General features: G+C 39.5%; 2 protein-coding genes across 10 annotated transcripts in view; both read left to right on the top strand.

The window, feature by feature from the left end:
• Positions 1-1,716, top strand: part of acap3b (ArfGAP with coiled-coil, ankyrin repeat and PH domains 3b) — an 81,073-nt gene extending 79,357 nt beyond the window's left edge. For 2 of the 4 annotated variants that reach the window (XM_026242479.1, XM_026242478.1), the window contains 2 exons: positions 75-124; positions 1,281-1,716. In XM_026242479.1, coding sequence (XP_026098264.1) covers positions 75-124; positions 1,281-1,349 — 119 coding nt within the window. In that variant the 3' untranslated portion in view covers positions 1,350-1,716. The remainder of the gene's footprint in view (positions 1-74; positions 125-1,280) is intronic. The other 2 variants (XM_026242477.1, XM_026242482.1) reach the window with 2 other exon arrangements.
• Positions 1,717-4,567: 2,851 nt separating this feature from the next.
• On the top strand, positions 4,568-20,514 carry hipk1b (homeodomain interacting protein kinase 1b). 6 transcript variants are annotated; one of them, XM_026242471.1, is made up of 17 exons: positions 4,568-4,895; positions 8,317-9,002; positions 10,083-10,456; positions 10,603-10,726; positions 11,495-11,614; positions 11,733-11,819; positions 11,913-12,097; positions 12,750-12,900; positions 12,994-13,180; positions 13,895-14,013; positions 14,287-14,421; positions 15,979-16,139; positions 16,244-16,396; positions 16,572-16,712; positions 17,720-17,931; positions 18,033-18,160; positions 19,100-20,514. In XM_026242471.1, the coding sequence occupies exons 2-17, from the start codon at positions 8,319-8,321 to the stop codon at positions 19,487-19,489; spliced, it is 3,351 nt and encodes a 1,116-aa protein (XP_026098256.1). In that variant the 5' UTR covers positions 4,568-4,895; positions 8,317-8,318; the 3' UTR covers positions 19,490-20,514. The 6 variants fall into 6 exon arrangements, with proteins under 6 accessions (XP_026098256.1, XP_026098257.1, XP_026098255.1 ...); XM_026242472.1 differs by having other exon boundaries at positions 4,569-4,895; positions 8,366-9,002; positions 16,569-16,712; XM_026242470.1 differs by having other exon boundaries at positions 4,569-4,895; positions 15,982-16,139; positions 16,569-16,712.
• The last annotated feature ends 61 nt before the right edge of the window (positions 20,515-20,575 follow it).

The raw sequence follows: 20,575 nt of genomic DNA, 5'->3' as shown, positions 1-20,575 counted from the left end.
TTGATTTCTGTGATTTTATTGTCATTTATAGTGTGATGGTAACATTGTCTTACTAGGTATTATTCCTCTTTTAGAGCCCAGTATACCTGCGAGTCCATTGAGGGTAAAGCGCAAGAGTTCCCGAGTGAGTGATGTTACAGACCGTTCACTATGGGTTTGGGTCTTGCACTTGCAGTGGTGGTCACTTTACGGGTCTCTTGCCTCATTTAAAAGGCTTCTCTGCCTATACTTGTGTGGTAGACTCAAGAAAGTCATCATTTCAGCTTAAAAATGCTGCTCTTTTTCTCTTCCCTAAATCACAATCACATTAGGTAGTTGACATTTCCTATCTTTTTATTTTATTTTTTTTATATTCAATGATTTTAGTTTCACATTACTTACATTCTAAGTGTATCTACACACCATCAAGCAAACATTTGGGGTAAGTTAGAATTTGAAAAACATTTTGAAGAAATCTGCATTTATCAAAGACTGTAATATTGTGAAAAATATATTACCGTTTTCTCTTGGGATATATTTTGAAATATAATATATTTATGGGATCAAAGCAAAATTTTTCAGCATCATTACTCCAGTCTTCAGTGTCACATGATCCTTAATTCAGAATCTTTCTAATATGTAAATTTTTTTCTCTAAATTATTTGATTTAACAGAAAATAAAACGGTAACATTTTTAAAGTTTTACGCTCAATTTGGCTATGTTTAATGCATCATTACAAGTGTTAATTTAATTTAAAAAAAAAACTGACCCCAAACTTTTGAATGGTTGTGTATGCACATTATATATTACACATATTGCACTTATTATTATTAATTGTTGTTGTTATTATTTGGTAAGTTACTGTTTAATATTTCTTTTCACATTTTCACCATATTTAAAAAAAAAATGTAAATTATTTTTTATTAGTTATTCAAGTTATGTGTGATAATTTTTTACATAAAATACAAATATTCCATATAGTCTCATAACATAAGGACAAAAGATGCATTTATAAAAAATGGAAATAGTTCAAAATAGTTTTACATTCATTACAAAACTACTGTCACGTCTCTACATCCCATGTCAACTGCCCAGCTACTGATTTTTTTTTTTAATAATGGGGAAGTTTTGCAGAATGCTGGGATATCATGTGATATTATATTACACTACATTATCTTATAATCTATTAATAGAATAATGATAAATGAGTTTCTGGTGTTCCAGAGCAGGGACTCGGCTGCTCAGCTCTTGTTATTCTCAGTCCAAGGCTTGAAGTCTGTTAACTTGTTTGGTTTCGCAGGCATCTCCTCGTGCACTGTCATCTTTCGGGAGTTTCCGCACATGGCTTTACACGCCTCCAAAACACTAACCAGCTGTCCTGCTAAACCAGACGCCCTCAAGCAGGACACGAAGGACTGCGATGAAGATTCAGAAGAATAATATATGCCAACATCTAAAGACGAGCTTGGGGATAGTGATGGGTTTATGATGTTTTTAGATTTGGTTCTCTCCTAAAGCTCTGTATGGGATTTTAGGTTTTTAAAAGTTGACATCCCTTGTGTGAATTTGCTTCCCATAATTAAATTTGTGATATTTGTGCTATATGTGAATGCTAACTATGCAAATAAAAAGTCTAATTCGCATGTAACCATTCTGTAATATGATGACAGTGACATCTAGTGAGCACAAGCTACACAAGAATGGATGAAATAGTTGAATAAGTATGCTTGTTGTTTTTTAAATGCTGGAGGGATAACTTCAACAACTGGAATATACATTATTAGTGATTTTGGTTATAGATGTATTACTTTCTGCAACAACTTTACGACTTCAATCATCAAAATTTTTTAAAACATCCAAAATAATGAGCAAGAAACAATTTGCAACATTTACATTTTTGATTATCGCATTGCTTCTGCTTTTACAATTAGTTGAAATGAGATATTTAAATTACATTTTTTGACCTTTCAAAGCTCTTTAAAAATAAAATTAAATGACTTGACAAGCCATTTCATTTTCTTTCACAAGTTGTCATATTTCATATTGAAACAGGAGGCTGGGGCAGGACATTTTGCTTTTATAGCAAATGCTGCCTTGTTTTATAATAGGTTGGTCTCGCCCTCATTTGAGATTTTGCTTAAATATTGGTTGGTTTATCTTAAAAAAAAAAAAAAAAAACTTTAGACAATCAACAAATAAGTGAGATGTTAAATCTTAATGATTTTGTTTTAATATGCAGCTGTGTTGCATATTTAAGATGTTAAAGATGGAATTTTTTTTTCATATGGTGGGCCTTACCTCTAATAATAAGAAAGCAAAATGATGGCTTGTACCACTGCTTAAATGATTAAATCAAAAGTGAAAGCAGACAGAAATGATGTTGCCTTCATTTTCTCTTTCTCCTAAATCACTGCATGAAGACTGACTGCGTGTGCTGTTTATGTGACACGTCCAGTATTTACTGAGAGTCAATGTGAAACACAGGAAACACACTCTTCACTTCACCTTCATCTGCTCTGAATTCCCTCCAGCGGTATTTCATGCATTCAATATGTGTGTATACGTTCTGTATCATACTATACATTAGTGCATATTTCATTATATTATTAGGAACACAAATTAAAACAGCACATCATGTCACATTTATTGTAATTATTACAGCTAATGTGGTTGTTTGATTATTTTTCAGACATTAGGATCAACGTATGTCTATATGCTGCTAAAGAAAGCTGTTTCTCTTTCATGATGACTTTAATATTAAATGAAACTGTGTTTCAGATGAGTGTGGGTGGAAACAGGAAGATGAGCAACACTGCATCTGAAGCAGGATCACCTCAGGATACGGAAAGAGCTCGTGCCTTGCATCTGGTGCTGAACCTCTGCCATCTAATATAATGGAATACACAAATGAGACTGAATTAGGCCTACACTAGGAAATAATGTCAGGTCACTGTTGTATGCACTGATTTATAAATTAAAGGTGCTGTATATGTATGATTGACACTGAGTGGTTGAACTTAAAAAAACGTCCCTCTGAGAAACTTTCCTTTCTTTAGAAATAAATGTGTGTTCTCTCGCAAAACGTTTCCATTGCCCTGAGAAAGTTTATGCTGCCTCCGTTCCCCTGTGAAACTTGCCATCTTTCCATAGAAAAACAATCATTCTCTCGCAGAACTATTAAGTTCCCCAGGAAACGTTGTATTCTCTCGCAAAAGTTTTACATAACCCCAACGTTCCCCTCTGCTGTCTTTCACTAAACGTTTTCATTCCCTCGCATTCGCTCACAAAAGCACAGAAATATAGCTTTTCCTCTCCTCATTATTTCCATCACAAAAGGTTTTGCAGACAAAACTTTTCTCTGTGGAAGGTAAAAGCACCATCATCATATAATTGTATTCCATAATATTCAACATATTCATGAGTTGTTATTAATATTTGTATTAATGTCTGCGCAGAGCTTGGCCTTCAACCTGAAGGACAGAGTTGTCTGAGCTGTTTCCTGAGGTTGTGGAGGTAAATCTGACTCAAGAAATCTAAACAAAAGGGGTCTTCCTTTAGTTATACATATTAAGGTTTATTCTCCTTTACAGGAGATCAAGGTGAAGCGAAGGACTCCTCCTCATGTGTGTCTCATCATGCGGCCCGATGCCAGTCATCAGCCAAAGCCAAACCTCAGAAAGCCACTTTGAAATGAAACCAGCAGTTTTTCTTCTGTGACACGGTGGAAAAGAAAAGCAGCTTTTGTGTGACAGACCAGTTAAACTGAAGAATTAACTGTCAACAGTTTTTCTGTTGAGCCCCTTATTATCCATGTTATAATTCATTCTCATCCTGTTTATTTTCTTTTTCGGATCCTTTCATTACAGTTATGACATCTCAAATTCTGCTTTCATAATCAGTTCCCAACAGTTTGGGAATACATTACCTAATATGTAACTGTTGGAAAAGTGTTTAACTCTCTGATTACACACATATCTGTCTTTTTATTTTGCGTTACCAGAATAGTATTTTGTTGTTTCTTTCATGGATTATTGTTTTTGCCTGAAAAACAATTCTGCAGGTTGTAACTTACTAGCACATCTGACCCAAGGTTGTTTGGATCTGAATCAGAAGCAAGAAAATGATTCAACTTCATTTTGACGTTAACAAGTTGCACAGGCATTCAATGAACTATCATTAAAACATGACTACAAATCTTTACATTTACAACAGTGGATCATTAGCAGTCATTGTAGTCACTTGAAAACCCAGAAATTATAAATTAATCTCTAAAAATATTTTTTTAGCACTGGTTATGTAAGTGGACTATGAGTTTAAAAGCTGAACACGGTATTTCCAGTATTTCTCATCCATCTTCTTTGGAAACCTAGTCTTATAAAGCATGAACCGTTTTTTTTTTTTAACAAAAATGCCATGCTTGTCTTCTTTCTTCCATGTAAGTTGGCTCGAAGTGATTCTGTGTGCGTCAGTGATGTGTTTCCAGTAGTAACGAGAAATATGTTGATCAGCGGCATGGTATTTCCCATCATCAACAGTTGCACAATTGCTCATCTCAGTGCGTGTTACAAAACGCGTGAGCCGTGTGCGCATGCGCGGTCCCGAGTCCGTGGACAGGAAGCCTGACTGAAGCAGCTGATAATCAGGCTTTGGATGTTCTGGGGAGCACAACAGCCCCTTTCTGCCTGGATTTTAAACAGGGCTTTTTAGTACAAGATCAGAAATCGACCATTTCATGAGCAGCTTTCCCGCTCACCGCTCATTGCGACAGATGGAGCTGTATTTTTATACCGATCGCGGTTTATTTTCGAGTTAACTGTAGGGCCGGGGCTGCTCACTAACAATGAAGGCCTAGTATCCAGATCCGAGGGATTTAAAGCTCTCCTCTGCCCCGGACAAGGATCAATAACACGCTCAGGTATGAATATGGCAATACGCATCCATAATATATACACCCACAGAAGTGTCTTTAATTAAACTAATATAGGTATGAAATGCGTTTAAATGGGTTTTTGTAAAGGAGGTTGGATTTGTTGAGCTCTGGTCATGTTTTCCAATGATTAATTCTGAATAAGAATGCTTTTTTATTTTGGATATTATATATGTTGTATTGTAACAGTATACAACACATATAATTTATAATGTATAACGATTCGTTAAATATAGCTGACGGATACAGTGTAGCAAACTCATGGCGTCTGCAGTTTCGACGACACTCAGCTCAGTGATAGCGATATTAATGCTCATATTTACACAAGCAAACGCCGTGGTTTTCCCGTTAATTTCAGTTTTTCTTATTCGGTTTCGTGACATTAGCGCAGTTTTCTCGAAAAGGGTGGAGTCGTCTGGTGTTGTAAACATACAGCGGGTTGGTTTCGCGTTAAAACTCGATAATAATTCAGTTTACACACTACAACTGTGCAGCTCGTAGTTAATGTTTGATATTTCGGTTTGTTATGGTGATTTGATGGTTTTTATTTGGATTAACTGTTCTAGATACATGAGCACATTCAGAAAGACCGTAAATCAGTTGTTTCAGCCATCGTTTTCAGGCAGAGAGACCCTCAATGCAGATTCTTGGCCGACTAAGAAACACGATCAGTTTTTAAAAGCTAAATATAATAGCAATTATTTATTCAGTTTATTTTATCTGTCTGGTCTGTCGTCCGTTGAAATCCCTGGGTGCATGTAATACAGTACACACGGATACTTCAGATATGGGACAAAACATGTTACGCATTTACCTGCCTGTAGTTTAACTAGAAATTATTTCCACTTTCAAATCATTTCTATCATATAGGGAGATTATAGATAATATAAAGGTTTTATTTGTTTACCTAGCAACATTTCCATTATAAAATGATTCTTGTTATATGTATATTTGTGTGTGTGTGTGTGTGTGTGTGTGTATATATATATATATATATATATATATATATATATATATATATATATATATATATAACCTCTGTTTAAAACTTTCACATTGCATTTTTAGGTTATAATAACAAAAAAAAAACTAATCCAGATTTTATTACACTGATATTTTTTCCCAAAATGATATTAATTGGCTGAATCAATATGAAAGTTATTTTTCATATTGAAACTGATAAAAATACACAACATAGTAAGTTGATCCACATATGAAGGCATCTGAACTTGGTCAATACTGATCTTATATACAGGCACTGGACTAAACATACATTCATCAGTCACCGCTCCCAACATGAATTCAACTGGTCATCTTGTTAACGCTATAAATTAATTACAGCAATAAAATAAAATTTCATCATGAACAAGAACATGAAAAACAATCTCACATTAGACCACAGAAATTCCAAAATGACATTTCCCTTACATTCAACGTCCAAAAGTGCATTCATCTTTTTCCTGTTACGTTCATTTAGAACTAGAATAAACTAACAGGTTTTGCTGCTGTCTTGTCCCAAGATGTTTTTGATACATTTTGGACACAGAAGGACCATAATTTAAGTGGGACTGAAATATGCCATGGAGGGAATAAATATGTAAAAATACAGATCATAATGCAAACAGGGGAAGTCTCATGTTACAGCCATTTTAATCACAATGACATCCCGGAACCACAACTGTTTATGTACCACCATGTCAGATCAAATTAAATTTAAGTTGTATATGTACATAATTTAATGTATATCTTCGTTTGTGTTTTTGTCCGACACTTTTCATGATGTGAGAACAGTTTATTTATGCTTATACGTTAGCGTTGACTGACTAACTTTAACATAGATTTTAGCCGGAGATCCCTTGCTGAAGCACAAGGTGACATTAAGATTCTGCTTGAGCAGATGAAAATTGTAACTTAAGAGAGTATGCAATCAGAAAATGAACTTTTTTTTCTTCATTGGGGTTGCTTAGGGAAATTTTGGCTCTGTTTTGTTTGGGTTTAGGGAATGTAATAAATTCTATTGCCTATCCACTGGGGATACCTGGAATCAGTGTTACGAGTACCCCAGGCACATTGTTTTTTCATGTTTGTAGCATAAACCATCAAACCAATGAAAGCTTCGGATCGTTCTATGTTTCTCTATGATGCTGAAACTTAAAGATGTCAGAGTTCCACTAACCGTGCAACTGATACTCGATTGCCATTGGCTCATCTGCATTTGAGGGGAGGGGCTTACTTATAGGTCAGTTATTTTTGTAGTAACAATCAATGAAAGAAAAACAACTTACTGAATTATTGAATTTAATATTAAACTCTGATCAACAAGGCAGGATTTTCTCTCTTGTGCTATCGCGAAATTTTACCACATGGAGCTGACAGTCATTGCAATGCCATTTTCAGATCTCAATACATTTACGTTAATGCTTGTAAATATTTATAACATTATCTGACTGTTCAATCATGCTGATAAATCCGTATTGTCATTTTTGGGGCTGCAAAATGATTAATCGCGATTAATCGATTCAAAATAAGTTTGTTCACATACTATTTGTGTGTACTGTGTATATTTATTATGTGTATATATAAATACACATGTAATGTATTTGTATGTAAATGCTTTGCCTGAATATTTATGTGTATGTGTCTATTTATATACATAAATATAAACAGTACATACTATATGTAAACATTATTTTGTATTGATTGCGATTAATTGTTTTGCAGCCCTAGTCATTTTTTTTAAGTGCCCCTCTCATGCCATTTTTTTTTTCCAGCGATTATCAAACGATTAGATCGAAGCAGTTAAAAGATTTCAGTCCCTCCTTTCCATGAGCCTGCTTTGCTCTGATTGGTCAGATGGCTCAGTTTGTTGTGATTGGTTTACTGTGTAGGCGTGCAATATTTAATGCTCATCTTGTCAGTTAAGCCGGTTCTGTAATCAGCGGTAAATCACTATCACCTGCGTGCTTTCACATGGAGCAGCATTAACTACACAAAGCCGTTGTTCACTGACACACAAAATATGATCGTGGTTTTGCACATCTGGTCAGTGAACAACGGCAATTAAATATAGCATGCGATTTTTATCATGCAGCCCTAGTTCCTGCAGCAACTCCCCTAGATTAGAGAAGCCATTGTCAATAAAATTGTTTATGGCCGGGGTCAAGTTGTTCTCTGCTGGACAATGTAGAACATGGGTGGTGGGAATTATGCAAATGTGTTACCTGTAACTAACGACTCGTTTAGGCTGTAGAGAGTTGATTCTTTATTTTAGGAGACGACTTTATTTATCGTGCACTTTCAGCTTTACAACTTTGCTGATCGATTACAATATTGGAAATGGTGTTATAGGGGCACTTCTGTGTTCATTCTGTCTTCAACATTGCCGAACTTATAAATCCAATATCTGCAGGCATGGCTTCACAGCTGCAGGTTTTCTCCCCTCCATCTGTGTCTTCCAGTGCCTTCTGCAGGGTGAAAAAAATGAAAGTGGAGAGCTGTGCTTGGGATGCTTCCAATGAAGCGTACAGTTCTGTGGGCCAGTACAGCTTCAACCCCGCAGCAGGTATCCCTTTCGGCTCCTCTGGCCTTGTCCTCCCCCCAGCGTCCCGGGGCCAGGTGGTGGTCCGTGCTGCAGATAGCACCGGGAGCCTCCCACGGGGGTCCAGCCGCAGAACTTCCCACAACATCCACCACTCGGAGTCTCACTCCTCCCGTGGGCACCGGTACGGCATGAAGAGGAAGCATGAGGAGGTGGAGAGCTCCGGGGGCGGAAGCGGCAGCGGCAGTGTTCAGATTCTGGAGGAGCTCTCTGCTCCTGCTTTCTCTGCGCGGACGGGAGGAGCGGGAACCACCGCCCAGTCCATCCCCCACTCAGCCCCCACCACCAAAAGCAGCAGCTCCAACGGGGAAGGGGACTACCAGCTGGTCCAGCACGAGATCCTCTGCTCCGTCTCCAACAGCTACGAAGTTCTTGAGTTTCTTGGCCGGGGCACATTTGGGCAGGTGGCTAAGTGCTGGAAAAGAGGAACAAGTGAGATCGTGGCCATCAAGATCCTGAAGAACCATCCGTCATATGCACGTCAGGGACAGATCGAGGTATGTTATGATGGGATCTACAGTATGTTTTTGGGTTATTGTTTTCCAATCTTGGGTTATCACCTAATCAAGATTTCCTGGTATTTCATTTCTGCCAGATTTTACTGCAGAAATTGCAACTAGCATTGCCTATTTTACTTCTTAGGGCGTGTTCACACTTGGCATCTTTTTTTGACAAGAAAAAATTGACGAGCACTTTTTAAGTGAAATAAAAAGCTGGCAGTGTTTGTTTACAAATAGGACAAAGAGGACACTTTTTGTTGCCAAAACAACTGCTACAGTAACCTAGCGCTGTGTGCTGAGTAAAAAGTCTTACGTTGGCTTTTGAAGTCAATGGGGAGGAGAATGTCAGTTCACAACGATGTTTGTGAGTGCGCAACATTATACAGGGAACGATGCAGTATGGTGCTTACAATAATTGCGTGCATACACCAACTCCGGTGGTGGTGTTTCAAAAACTCAGGACTTTTTTAAAAACAATGTTTATCCATAGGATTATAATGTAAAACAGACACTGGCAGCTTCAAAAAAGACGATAAGTGTGAACGTAGCCTAACTCCATTTGCCAGATTTACTAAACAGGGCAAATTAGCATTAGTGCGCGATTCCATGAAAGCGCAGATGGGAGGGAAAATTCTGTGTGTGATTTACTAATAATGCGCACAATAAAAAACACTGCAACTAAATAATTTCTACAATGACCAGTGCCATCTACCAAGAGCAGTGCAAATTACCGCCTTGCTTGAAGACATGCTATTTTTGGCCATTAAATAATGGCACAAAAACTAGTAATTTGACTAGCGCAATCATTAGTAAATAGTGTAGCCCAATTGATTTTAATACTCCCCTCCCATAAATTTTGCATCTGAAAGCAAAACTCATACAAATGCATATTCAAAAAGTTGAGTCCTTTTCCTGAATCAATATTTATGAATGAACCGCTCATGATATATGATGGAACAGATGTAACCAACATGAATACAAAGAAGACATTTCTAAGAACCTGGCACAACTAAATGAAGAGATGAAGGGGTTTTCCTATTTACTTGATTTGACGCTGACTCCTAATTTCTCCTCTAGGTGAGCATATTGAACCGGCTGAGTGCAGAGAACGCTGACGAGTTCAACTTTGTCCGCTCCTACGAGTGTTTCCAGCACAAGGGCCACACATGTTTGGTGTTTGAAATGCTGGAGCAGAACCTTTACGATTTCCTGAAGCACAGTAAGTTCAGCCCACTGCCCCTGAGGCACATCCGCCCCATCCTGCAGCAGGTGGCCACGGCCCTGATGAAGCTGAAGAGCCTGGGTCTCATCCACGCTGATCTGAAGCCTGAGAACATCATGCTGGTGGACCCCATTCGACAGCCCTACAGGGTGAAGGTCATTGACTTCGGGTCAGCCAGTCACGTCTCCAAAGCCAGCTGCTCAACTTACCTCCAGTCTCGCTACTACAGGTGAGCAGTAATGATTCACACATCCCACAGTTATGAGATTGTGTTGTTGTAATAATCACCCGATTGAATCCTAAACATCGAGCCTAAATGCATAGATTGTGAGATTGAAGTGGTTCACGAAAATGTTTTCTGCTTTCTATCCTCAGAGCCCCTGAGATCATCCTTGGTCTGCCGTTTTGCGAAGCCATTGACATGTGGTCACTGGGTTGTGTGATTGCAGAGCTCTTTCTGGGCTGGCCATTATATCCAGGAGCTTCAGAATATGACCAGGTTACTGTTATTATCAGAAAAATTATTAGCTCTCAACCTTCTCAGTTCTCATATAAAGAAGCCCTATAACTGTATGGTTTCTATACTTGTTTCCTTTTTTAAATGTGTGTCATGCACTGTACACGGATCCTCGTGTACACATATAAACCAAAGTATACTTTGGCATTTAGTATTTATGATCCATAAATATGGCAGTTTCTGTGCAAATGAGGCTCATTATAAAATGCACTGTTTTTATGTGGCTGGCTCGCAGCAGTATGCCAATATTGTACAGTCCAAGCATAGTATGGCAGTCTTATGCATCCACCACAACCAAAACAAAAATCGCACTCTCTGAAATGTTTTACACTAATCATAGCCAACTGTGCACTACATTTTTTGTTTGGTTTTTGGAAAAAGCCAGTTTGAAACGCTAAGATTGAATCCGCAAACTAAGTAGGTTTAAGTCCAATATGATTGATAACATTAGCTAGCATTTGTAGAAAAGGATAATACCTTGACAGATTGTACAGCGTGACCTTAAAGGACTAGACGTGGCAGCTTGTGCAACAACGGACACGTCATTCTGTACTCGCGTTCTTAAGAGGGACGTACAAAACAGTGTGCCTAATCATCACCAAGACCATTAATTGGCCATCTGTGAACATGTCACACTGGCAAGACTGAATGACTTTACCCTATAGCAACAAAAATCCTTTACGATTGCAGAAATTTACAAACACTCCTCTAGTCTTTGTACTAACTTCTTACCCCCCCCCCCCCCTCCAGATTCGGTACATTTCTCAGACACAGGGATTGCCTCCTGAGTATCTCTTGAGTGCTGGCACGAAGACAAGCCGCTTCTTCAACAAAGGACCAGACTCCAGCTACCCGCTGTGGAGGTTAAAAGTCAGTACCCATACTTTTGCTTTTTTGGGGGTGGGGTTAAAAACGCAAATAAGTTTCTTATTTAAAAAAAAAAAGGTGGTTAATATTGTATTAGACTGACACGTATGTCTTTTTCTAGACCCCATCTGAGCATGAGGCAGAAATGGGCGTCAAGTCAAAAGAAGCCAGAAAATACATCTTCAATTGTTTGGATGACATGATGCAGGTAATTAGAAATACTTGTATGTATAGGATGTAACTTGTCATTGGTTTAAAAGAAACTGTCAAACATTTTCTGACTGCATCGATTGGTTTCCAGGTCAATCTGCCGACTCACTTAGAAGGAACTGACATGTTGGCGGAGAAGGCGGACCGCCGGGAGCTGATTGACCTGCTCAAGAGGATGTTGCGGCTGGATGCTGATAAAAGAATTACGCCCACAAAGACCCTGGCACATCCGTTTGTGACCATGAGCCACCTGCTGAACTTCCCACACAGCTCACAGTACGTCATTTTTAAGACATCTGTCCCCACTAGGCTTAAGCCTAGTCCCAGACTAAAATGCGGGTCCGAGCTGTTTTAAAAGAAAGCAACTTGCACTGACCGATCTTAAAGAGAGGGTTCACCCAAAAATGAAAAGTCTGTCATTAATTCCTCACCCTCGTGTCGTTCCAAACCCTTAAGACCATCGTTCATCTCGGGAACACAAATTAAGATATTTTTCCCATAGACAGCAAGGATCCTAACACGATCAACGCACAGAAATGTAGTAAGGACATTGTTAAAATAGTTCTAATTTTACGAAGCTACGCAAATACTTTTTGCGCAAAAAGAAAACAATAATAGCATAACTTATTCTCCATGAGTTACTGTCTTCCGCCATTTTGGAGAGTACCCCAGAACGTAATCAGCATTATTTACACACAGTAGACGGCGTCTGCATGCTGAACATAAATAACATCGATGATGTTGATCTTACAGGTTTGGAACGACGTGAGGGTGAGTAATTAATGACAGCGTTTTCATTTTTGGGTAAAGTAACCCTTTAACATGTATCAGTGCCTCAAGATTCACACCAGTAATGTTTTCACAAAGACACGTTTATAAAAATTACTTGAAATGTTGTACATTTGATGCTCGTATCATATTTTTGTAGTGTGAAGTCGTGCTTCCAGAACATGGACATCTGTAAGAGAAGGAACAGTAGCTTTGACAGTGGGAAATCCCTGTTTGCTGCTAACGCTGTTCCTGGAGCTGCAGGAAACCTGACTGTGACCTTCAGCAGCCAGCTGAACCAGCACAGCCAGGTGAGGGGAAACCCAGCTGGTTAAAAAGACACGCACTGTAAGCGCTTTCATAAGGGTTGGCTTCAATCTTATCTGTGTTGGTATTTTTCTCAGGTTCCGTCTGCTGGTGGAGCTGTTCCTCTCCTCAACTACCAACCGGCACTTTACCAGCAGGCCACCATAAACATCCCAGGCCTGGCCCAACCCAGCATCCCCCTGCAGAGTCGCCCCACTCAGCTGTGTGCTCAGACCGAACCTTTCCAGCAAACCCTCATCGTCTGCCCCCCCACCACTATCCAAGGTGAGCCGGAGCTGCGTGCATTGTTGGACTGGAAGTGTTTTTTCTTTTTTTTTTTTTTTATTACGTTGTCTCAGAAGTGGCAATTAAAATGGATTGCAAGAAGTTAATATTGAAAATGGTGACAAAAATTAAGATCCCATTTCAGGGTGTGCAGAAGAGTTTTGAAAGTTGGAAAAATGCATAATTTTGAATACCCGTGTTTGCTTATTTTTTTTGTACGATTTGAACTGTGCTGGCATTTTGTATAGTTTCCTTTTCCCTTAACCTCTAGTGTAATTAAACAAAAAATAAAAAATAAATAACTTTTATTAAGGATTGCGTCATGGTTCATTTGTGTATATTGTCTCCTGAAACACATGGAACTAATAAGGAACTTAAGAATATAACTACTGTATTAAATAAAACATTAATTTTTGCCTAATCTACCAGTGTCTTTGCTGCTCACCTTTGATAACTTAATCATACAGATCACCACAAAATACTTGAATAAGCATTATATCTGTTTCATTTAGTGAAAATGAGAAAATGTCCTGCTTTCTTTTCTTTTGATCTCTGGAATGGCAGCGTGAATATGTATTTGGTGTAATTTAAGTCATTCATAATTTTTGTGTTTACTTTGCAATTAGTGCAAGATGTTTAAACCTTGGATTATTCGTTTGATACAAATGCAAGGCTTCCCCACTCTTGAAAAGCACTCTTGTTTTATTCTTGAAGGGCTTCCATCCTCTAATAAAACCTCTAGCTATCCTGTCCGGATGGAGAACGGTGTTCCTGTTGTCCAGCAGAACCAGTCCACCCAGCCTCTTCAGATTCAGCCCAGCATGCTGACGCAGGTAAGACAAAAAGTGCATTGTTTGTGAAACGGTGGCATTCTGTCTAACGCTGACGGTCCAACACTGCGATCTGATGAACTGCTAATTAATCCAGTTGAGCTGAAGAGGAAACTTCAGTCCTTAAAGTCTGCATGGACCGCTGTTCGGCTGCTGGCAAGTGCCTGTAAATGGCACGTGAGATCACAGCCTTGTACCCCTGACCTGAGTCTGACCCTTTGTCTAATCTTTCCATGCTTTTTGCCCCTGTCCCTCCATGGCGCCCCTCCTCCACAGGGCTCCTGCACGCCTCTGATGGTGGCCACGCTGCACCCCCACACAGCGGGAGTGGCATCCCAGTACCCGCTGCCCCTGGCACTGGGCTGTGGGGCAGGAAGGCCTGCCCTGCTGGAGCAGACAGCCACAGTGCTGGTAAAGAGAGACCCACCCAGCGCTCTACCACTAACATCAGCATTTCTCATTCTCCCATTGACCCTCTGTGGCACTTTCCAAAATCCTGCTTAAATGCCTCTTTCTTTCTTTCTTTCTTTCTAACTCTACTCCTATTCTGGTCTCTCCATATTACTAGTCATATCTTATTTCTTTCTGATCACTTTTTGATCTTTTTTTTTTAATCCCTCTTTTATATTTACTTGTTTCTTTGATACTTTTTTCCTGGTCTCTCTGATCTATTGTCTCTTATTGATCTTGTTTTCCACCTCTTTAATAATTATTTAATCTCTTCACTGATCTTTTGTTTATCTTTTTCATTGGCACTTTGATCTTTTTTCTGTGATCTGACTTTGATAATTCTGGATTCTCATTGATCCCTTGTTGATTATTTTACTATTTGTTTGTTTGTTTTCATTCAGTGAAGCTTTGATTCTTTTTCCAATCACCATCTTTTTAATTTATGGATACTCCGTGAGATTTACTGATCTTTTGTGTTTTTCGGTGACATTTTTGTCTTTCCTGATATCTCTCTCTCTCTGTTTGATTTCTTATGGTTTTCCTCTTTAGAATTTCTCCCATTTTTCCCGATTTCTGTTTTTATTTCTGACCTCTTTCAGATTTTTCCTCTTTTTCTTTGTCATTCAGTTCTTCCTTTTTTTTTAATCTCCCTTTCCATCTTTCTGGTCTTCTCCCCTCTCTCTCTCTCTCTCTCTCTCTCTCTCTCTCTCTCTCTCTCTCTCAGTCCCTCCCTCATCGTTCTCTCTCAGTGCAGGTCTGGCATGGGAGGCATGTGTTGACTCTTCTGTGCTTTGCTTGCAGCTTTTTGTTGTGTGATTTATTTATTTTTTCTGTCCCTCCTTTGACCCCCACCCCTCCTCCTGCCAGCCCCACCGTCTGTTTGGCCCTCCTCCTTCTCTCAGGGGAGGAGACTGACCTTGTCTACAGCTCAGAAACACTCGCAGCCATGTTCCTCTCCCTCTCATATAGCCATGTCTGTCCGCAGGTACTCTAGTGCTGCCCATACTGGCATGGCAGATCTTTTGGCCAGTTTTGCTCAGTGTTTTCTGACTATTTAACAGCCATGATTCTTCCCAACAGGTCGCCGGACTACTCTTTCCTGCCCCCACATCTTTAATTTTTAAGGCTTGTGTGTGATTTAAGCATGCTGTGCTTGTCTTGGCTTTAAAAATCATACAAAATGGCTGAGCTACATCTAAAGCTGCCTTATGCTCCGGGAGAGAATTGCAGATTTTTTATTTTATTTTGTGCGATGATTTATTTTTAATTTTCTTGTTGTTCAATTTTGAATTGTGTGCAGTCACCTCGGCATGTTAGTTGAAGTTTGTCATCATTCTGGCATGACGCAAATGTTTAAATTCAGATTTAAATGGCCATAGATGTGTCAGTCATTGTGTGCTGTTTTTACCCACTATTGATTTGCCAGTGAAACTTCTTTCAAATTTGATCGACATTCAGTGGCTTCAACATTTTCCCAAGTACCATTGTCACTCAGGCAGATATTTTGTCGTCTTCCAGCAGGCTTGGCCGGCGGGAACCCAGCAGATCCTCATACCATCTGCATGGCAGCAGGTGCCTGGCATGACCATCCACAACCCCAGCCACCAGTCCGTAGTGACCGAATCGCCTCTGGAGACCCTGCTGTCTGAGAGCTCCACGCAGCAGACGGCAAGCTGGAAGTAAATGTTTAGGAGGAATCGTGAACTTTCATTATCTGCACACAATGTGAGTACAATAGATGTTTGAATGTGCTCAAAAGCGATTGGTTGGTTGTATCCTGCAGGGTTTCTCAGAGCGGTCAGCACAATGGCGTTGTCCAGCAGAACCCACACATCCTTGGCCGCCTTAATCCCACTCATTCTCTCAGTCGAGGAACGTCTGCGGTCACACGGTCGCAGAACAAGAGGAGCAGGATCTGTTGTGACACTGCCAGCAGGTATTGGGCCACTCAAATGACACTCAAAATAGTATAGTTTTTTTTTTTTTTGAGTTGTAATGTGTACCATCGAATTATTATTATTTTTTTTATAAATGACACGATTTGGCAAACTAATGCAAGGACATAGATTGAGTTTTTAATGTGAAATCTTCTGTTTCTGTATTCCCAGCAGTGCTCTGGTGAGCTCTCAGTCATTCAGTGCTATTCTCACTCAGCCCATCATTATCTGTGACACCCCGAGTCCTGCTGTCAGCGTCATCACCATACACAGTGACACTGAAGATGAGGACGAGAGGAAGTTCTACCCTGCTAGGTGAGTGAGGTCACTTCCTGGTATGATTGCCATGTTTTCACATACACAGCAAACTTTCTATTTAAAGCTTTATTTATCAATGAATCCAGAAAAGAACAAATACAAAAAATCCAAGTTTTCCAGACAAATATGAAGCATCTCTGCTGTTTTCAACATTGATAATTATCAGAAATGTTTCTTCAGCAGCAAATCGGCATATGAGAATGATTTCTGAAGGATCATGTGACACAGAAGACTGGAGGAATGATGCTGAAAATACAGCTTTGATCACAGGAATAAATAACATTTTAAAATTTATTAAAATAGAAAAGTTAATTTAAATGATACAGTATTTTGAAGTAGCCTTGATCTGCAATTCTTTTAGAAATATTTTATAAAAAATTTAACAGGAATATATGCATTTAATGCAAAATAAATTACATTCTGCAAAAGCCCCTTTTATACAGAAATACCAGTAAATTGCCTTAAAATTACCAGAACGACTTTACCGTTAAACACACGTGTGTAAATTCTGATATCATTAACCGGAAATGACCTCACTGCTGTTAATGGATGGGTGTACTCAAGTGTTTTTGTTGATGTTATCCTATTTTGTTTTTGTGTCAAACGTTCACATTCATGCAGCACTTTTGCCCAAGAGACACTGCCTTATACAACTTCAAAACCGAACCACACAGCGTAGTGTAAATGCGTGCTCTGCGTCCGAATGTGATGATTGGGCCACAGTAGACGTCCTGAACTGGTACATGCTCATACTGGTTATCTTCATCCTGCGTTTACACACAGCACCATTCCGGCAATTTACTGGTCAAACCTTTTATACAAGTAAAATGTTTACCGGTATTTTTGAAATCCTGTTGACACTCGATCTCTTAACAGTAATTTACCGGTAAAGTCTGTATGTGCGAAAGGGGCTAATGTCTGATTCCTCTTTTCACAATGAGAAGTAGCTCCATATAATTTCAATGAAACACAATTTTTAAATCATTTCGTACAATTTTGTTCAGCTCTGGCCCCAGCCACAGGACTAATGTGATCAGCTGTCTGACGGTCCATGATTCGGACTCCTCCACCGCCAGTCCTCTGACTCCCAAGCCCCAGGACAGTCACACAGGGGTCCAGTCCTCACGACTCTTCAAATCCCTGGCAGTGGTGGCTCCATTTGTGAAAGCACAGCCTGTGGAAAGCTCAATATCAGCCAAAATCCCATCGGCTCTAGGCGAGTATTAGCAGGTTTCCCTCTTTTTTACATGGCTTGGTCAGCAGTTCTTTATAAAAGAAATACATAACTAAAAACTGCATTCGTCGTGTTTGCTTCAGGTCTTCCACAGAATTACTACATGAAGCCCAAGAGAGCTGCTGTTGCAAGGCATGCGAGCAGCTCAGGAGAGAGTGTCACTGACCACCAACAGGAGCCCAGCAGATCTCAACCTCTCAACCTCAGTCAGGTGACCACTTCTGTCCATGCTCCTCGCCGCAGCGTATCTGGGGTCCTATGAAATCAGCTTCCAAAAATGGCATTTTTAGATTAGATTTTAGTATTTTTCTGGTTATCAAATGAAGGCATAAAGCATTAATTTAATTTATCTTTTAATTATGGAAAAATAAACACTTTTTATATTTTTGGCAAACAAAAGAGATTTACTATTAACATTAAAACATGGCAGAAATGTTGTGATTTTATTCCTTAACAATTAAAGTTTTAATCATTTTTGTAGAATAATAGTTGTATTATGTACTTTCTACTGAACAATAGTAATATTTCGGGCACAATGTCTTCAAGTCAAATTTATTTTGATAACATTGATATGACACTAGTTTTACTCAAATCGAAGGGTAAAATGCTCATGAAGTGACTCTCACAGCAGTTTCGGAGATGTTGTTCATGTATTTCTGCTTCAGTGGTCCTGCTACTTATAGTCAGGTGCGACTTATTTATAGAGAGAAATGAACTAAAAATGAATCAAGAGAAAACATTACCATCTACAGCCGTGAGAGGGCGCTCTATGCTGCTCAGTGCTCCTGTAGTTTACACTGAAGACATAGAGCGCCCTCTCACGGCTGTAGACGGTAATGTTTTTTCTTGGTTCGAAATAAATGCGACTTATAGTCTAAAAAAAAATACGGTAGTAATGGAAACCATGCATCTGCATTACTTGCCTTGCATTACATTATTACAGCTTATTTACAAATACTACTCCATATCGCGATACGATTTGTGTAATGACCTACTTTTGATTAAATCGTTTAAAATTGGACAAAAATCTGTGACATTCCGCGTTGTACAGTAAATTCCGTTTAAGACTGTATTCCGCATCGCGCAAGTCAGAGGGTTCTACGTATCGTAAAGAACGTGTGGTTCAGTTTCCTGTTTTCCTTTTTTGCAGACCACTGTCTCCTCATCCCAAGAATCATCCGGTGGCTCGTCCTCCCTGCGTCGACAGCACACGTACCCTCCGGCCTCATCTCGTTACTGTCTCCAGGAGGCCCCGTCGTTCACCAGCACCCCCAGCCTGTACCCCTACCCCACCCCCACGTCCCACATGAAGCACCTACTCGTACAAGGCTCCTCCCCTTCCATACACGTCCCGCCCACGAGTCACTATGCAGCCAGTCTTATCCCAAAGGAATCCATTGGAGGTGTGGTCCACGGACTCCCCGCCCACTACCAGCAACATTACCCCGCCCATCCTTACACCAGCACCCCTAGAGGAGGCGGGGCTTACAGCAGCTATCAGCTGAGCCCGCGGAGGGTCCCTCAGTACCCCTACATATGAGACGCACAGACTCATCTTCAGATCTTACGACCGACACACCTGCTGCACCTGGTTTTATCTGTCCTATTTATGTTTTAGAATGTTAATATTTAGAAACCGATCATGTCATTTTGCATCCGTTTACTGAGAGATCCAGTGTCCGGTTCGGCGAGTTGACGTGTTTTTAATTCGTAAGCAATAGTGGAATAATGCTGACATAAAGGAACAGGGATCATGCTGCCGTGTATTGTCTGTTCAACTAAAATCTTTACACTAATCGTTGACTTGTTTTATACTCCATTTTTGTTTTTAGATTCAGTGCCGTGTTTTTGTTGACGTAGGATCTCTTTTGTTTTTAAGTTATGTTTGATTGTGAAGCTGACTGGTTCTCAACCACTTTACTGGAAGTTACTCAAGATGTTGAAAGGAGAAAAAAAAATGATGTGCCCTGGTCGTATTGATATTTAAGTTAGCGATATATGTTAGTCCTGGTAGAATCGTAGAGTGTATGTTGTGAGGAATATCAGTGAATATGAGGAGTAACGTCAACTTTTATTTTCTTTTAAATGTTAATTTTTTTAGCTAAAATAGTTTAATCATGTCAGTACTCTCCCTGGACCACAGGGGGGTTATTTAACAGAAGAGCTGGGATGTCAAAGCTACTTTGAATACCACGATCACACACCGATTGGTTTTCTGACATTAAGTGTGGTTAATTTGCTGCGTTTCTGAGTAGTCTGCTTTTCAAACTAGAGTACACCAAATATGTCTGTGACCCTTGACCACTGCATGCGGTCTCAGTGACAAACATGAAATCTGCTCAAAATGACACTGTGACTGACCTCTACGGTCCTTCTTGTTCTGGTCTCGATAACATGATGTGCCTTGACATTCTCTCCAACATGTTTGGCAGTGTTTTTGAGTTCAGCCATCAACCAAGAAAGTACTGTACACCTTTTGTAATGTCAAGCAACTATGGAAAAAAAAAAACGAACATTTTTTCCCCCATTGTAATTCCATCAAATAAACAAACCATCCACCACCAACTTTGTGTCTTGCTGTTTTAGCTTATTTTACAATATCTATAGTGTGTGTGTGTGTGCGCTA

This window comes from Carassius auratus, unplaced genomic scaffold (genome assembly GCF_003368295.1).
Source record: "Carassius auratus strain Wakin unplaced genomic scaffold, ASM336829v1 scaf_tig00001591, whole genome shotgun sequence".
Taxonomy (NCBI): Eukaryota; Metazoa; Chordata; class Actinopteri; order Cypriniformes; family Cyprinidae; genus Carassius; species Carassius auratus.
This window is presented reverse-complemented; position numbering and strand designations above follow the sequence as displayed.

What these genes read in the sequence shown, in the direction of transcription:
- hipk1b (XM_026242469.1), top strand. Translation starts at nt 8,319, where the DNA reads ATGGCTTCACAGCTGCAGGTTTTCTCCCCTCCATCTGTGTCTTCCAGT. An exon ending in ACCCGCTGTGGAGGTTAAAA is followed by an intron (nt 11,615 to 11,732) that starts GTCAGTACCCAT and finishes GTCTTTTTCTAG; the next exon opens with ACCCCATCTGAGCATGAGGC. An exon ending in TGTTGTGACACTGCCAGCAG is followed by an intron (nt 16,397 to 16,568) that starts GTATTGGGCCAC and finishes CTGTATTCCCAG; the next exon opens with CAGTGCTCTGGTGAGCTCTC.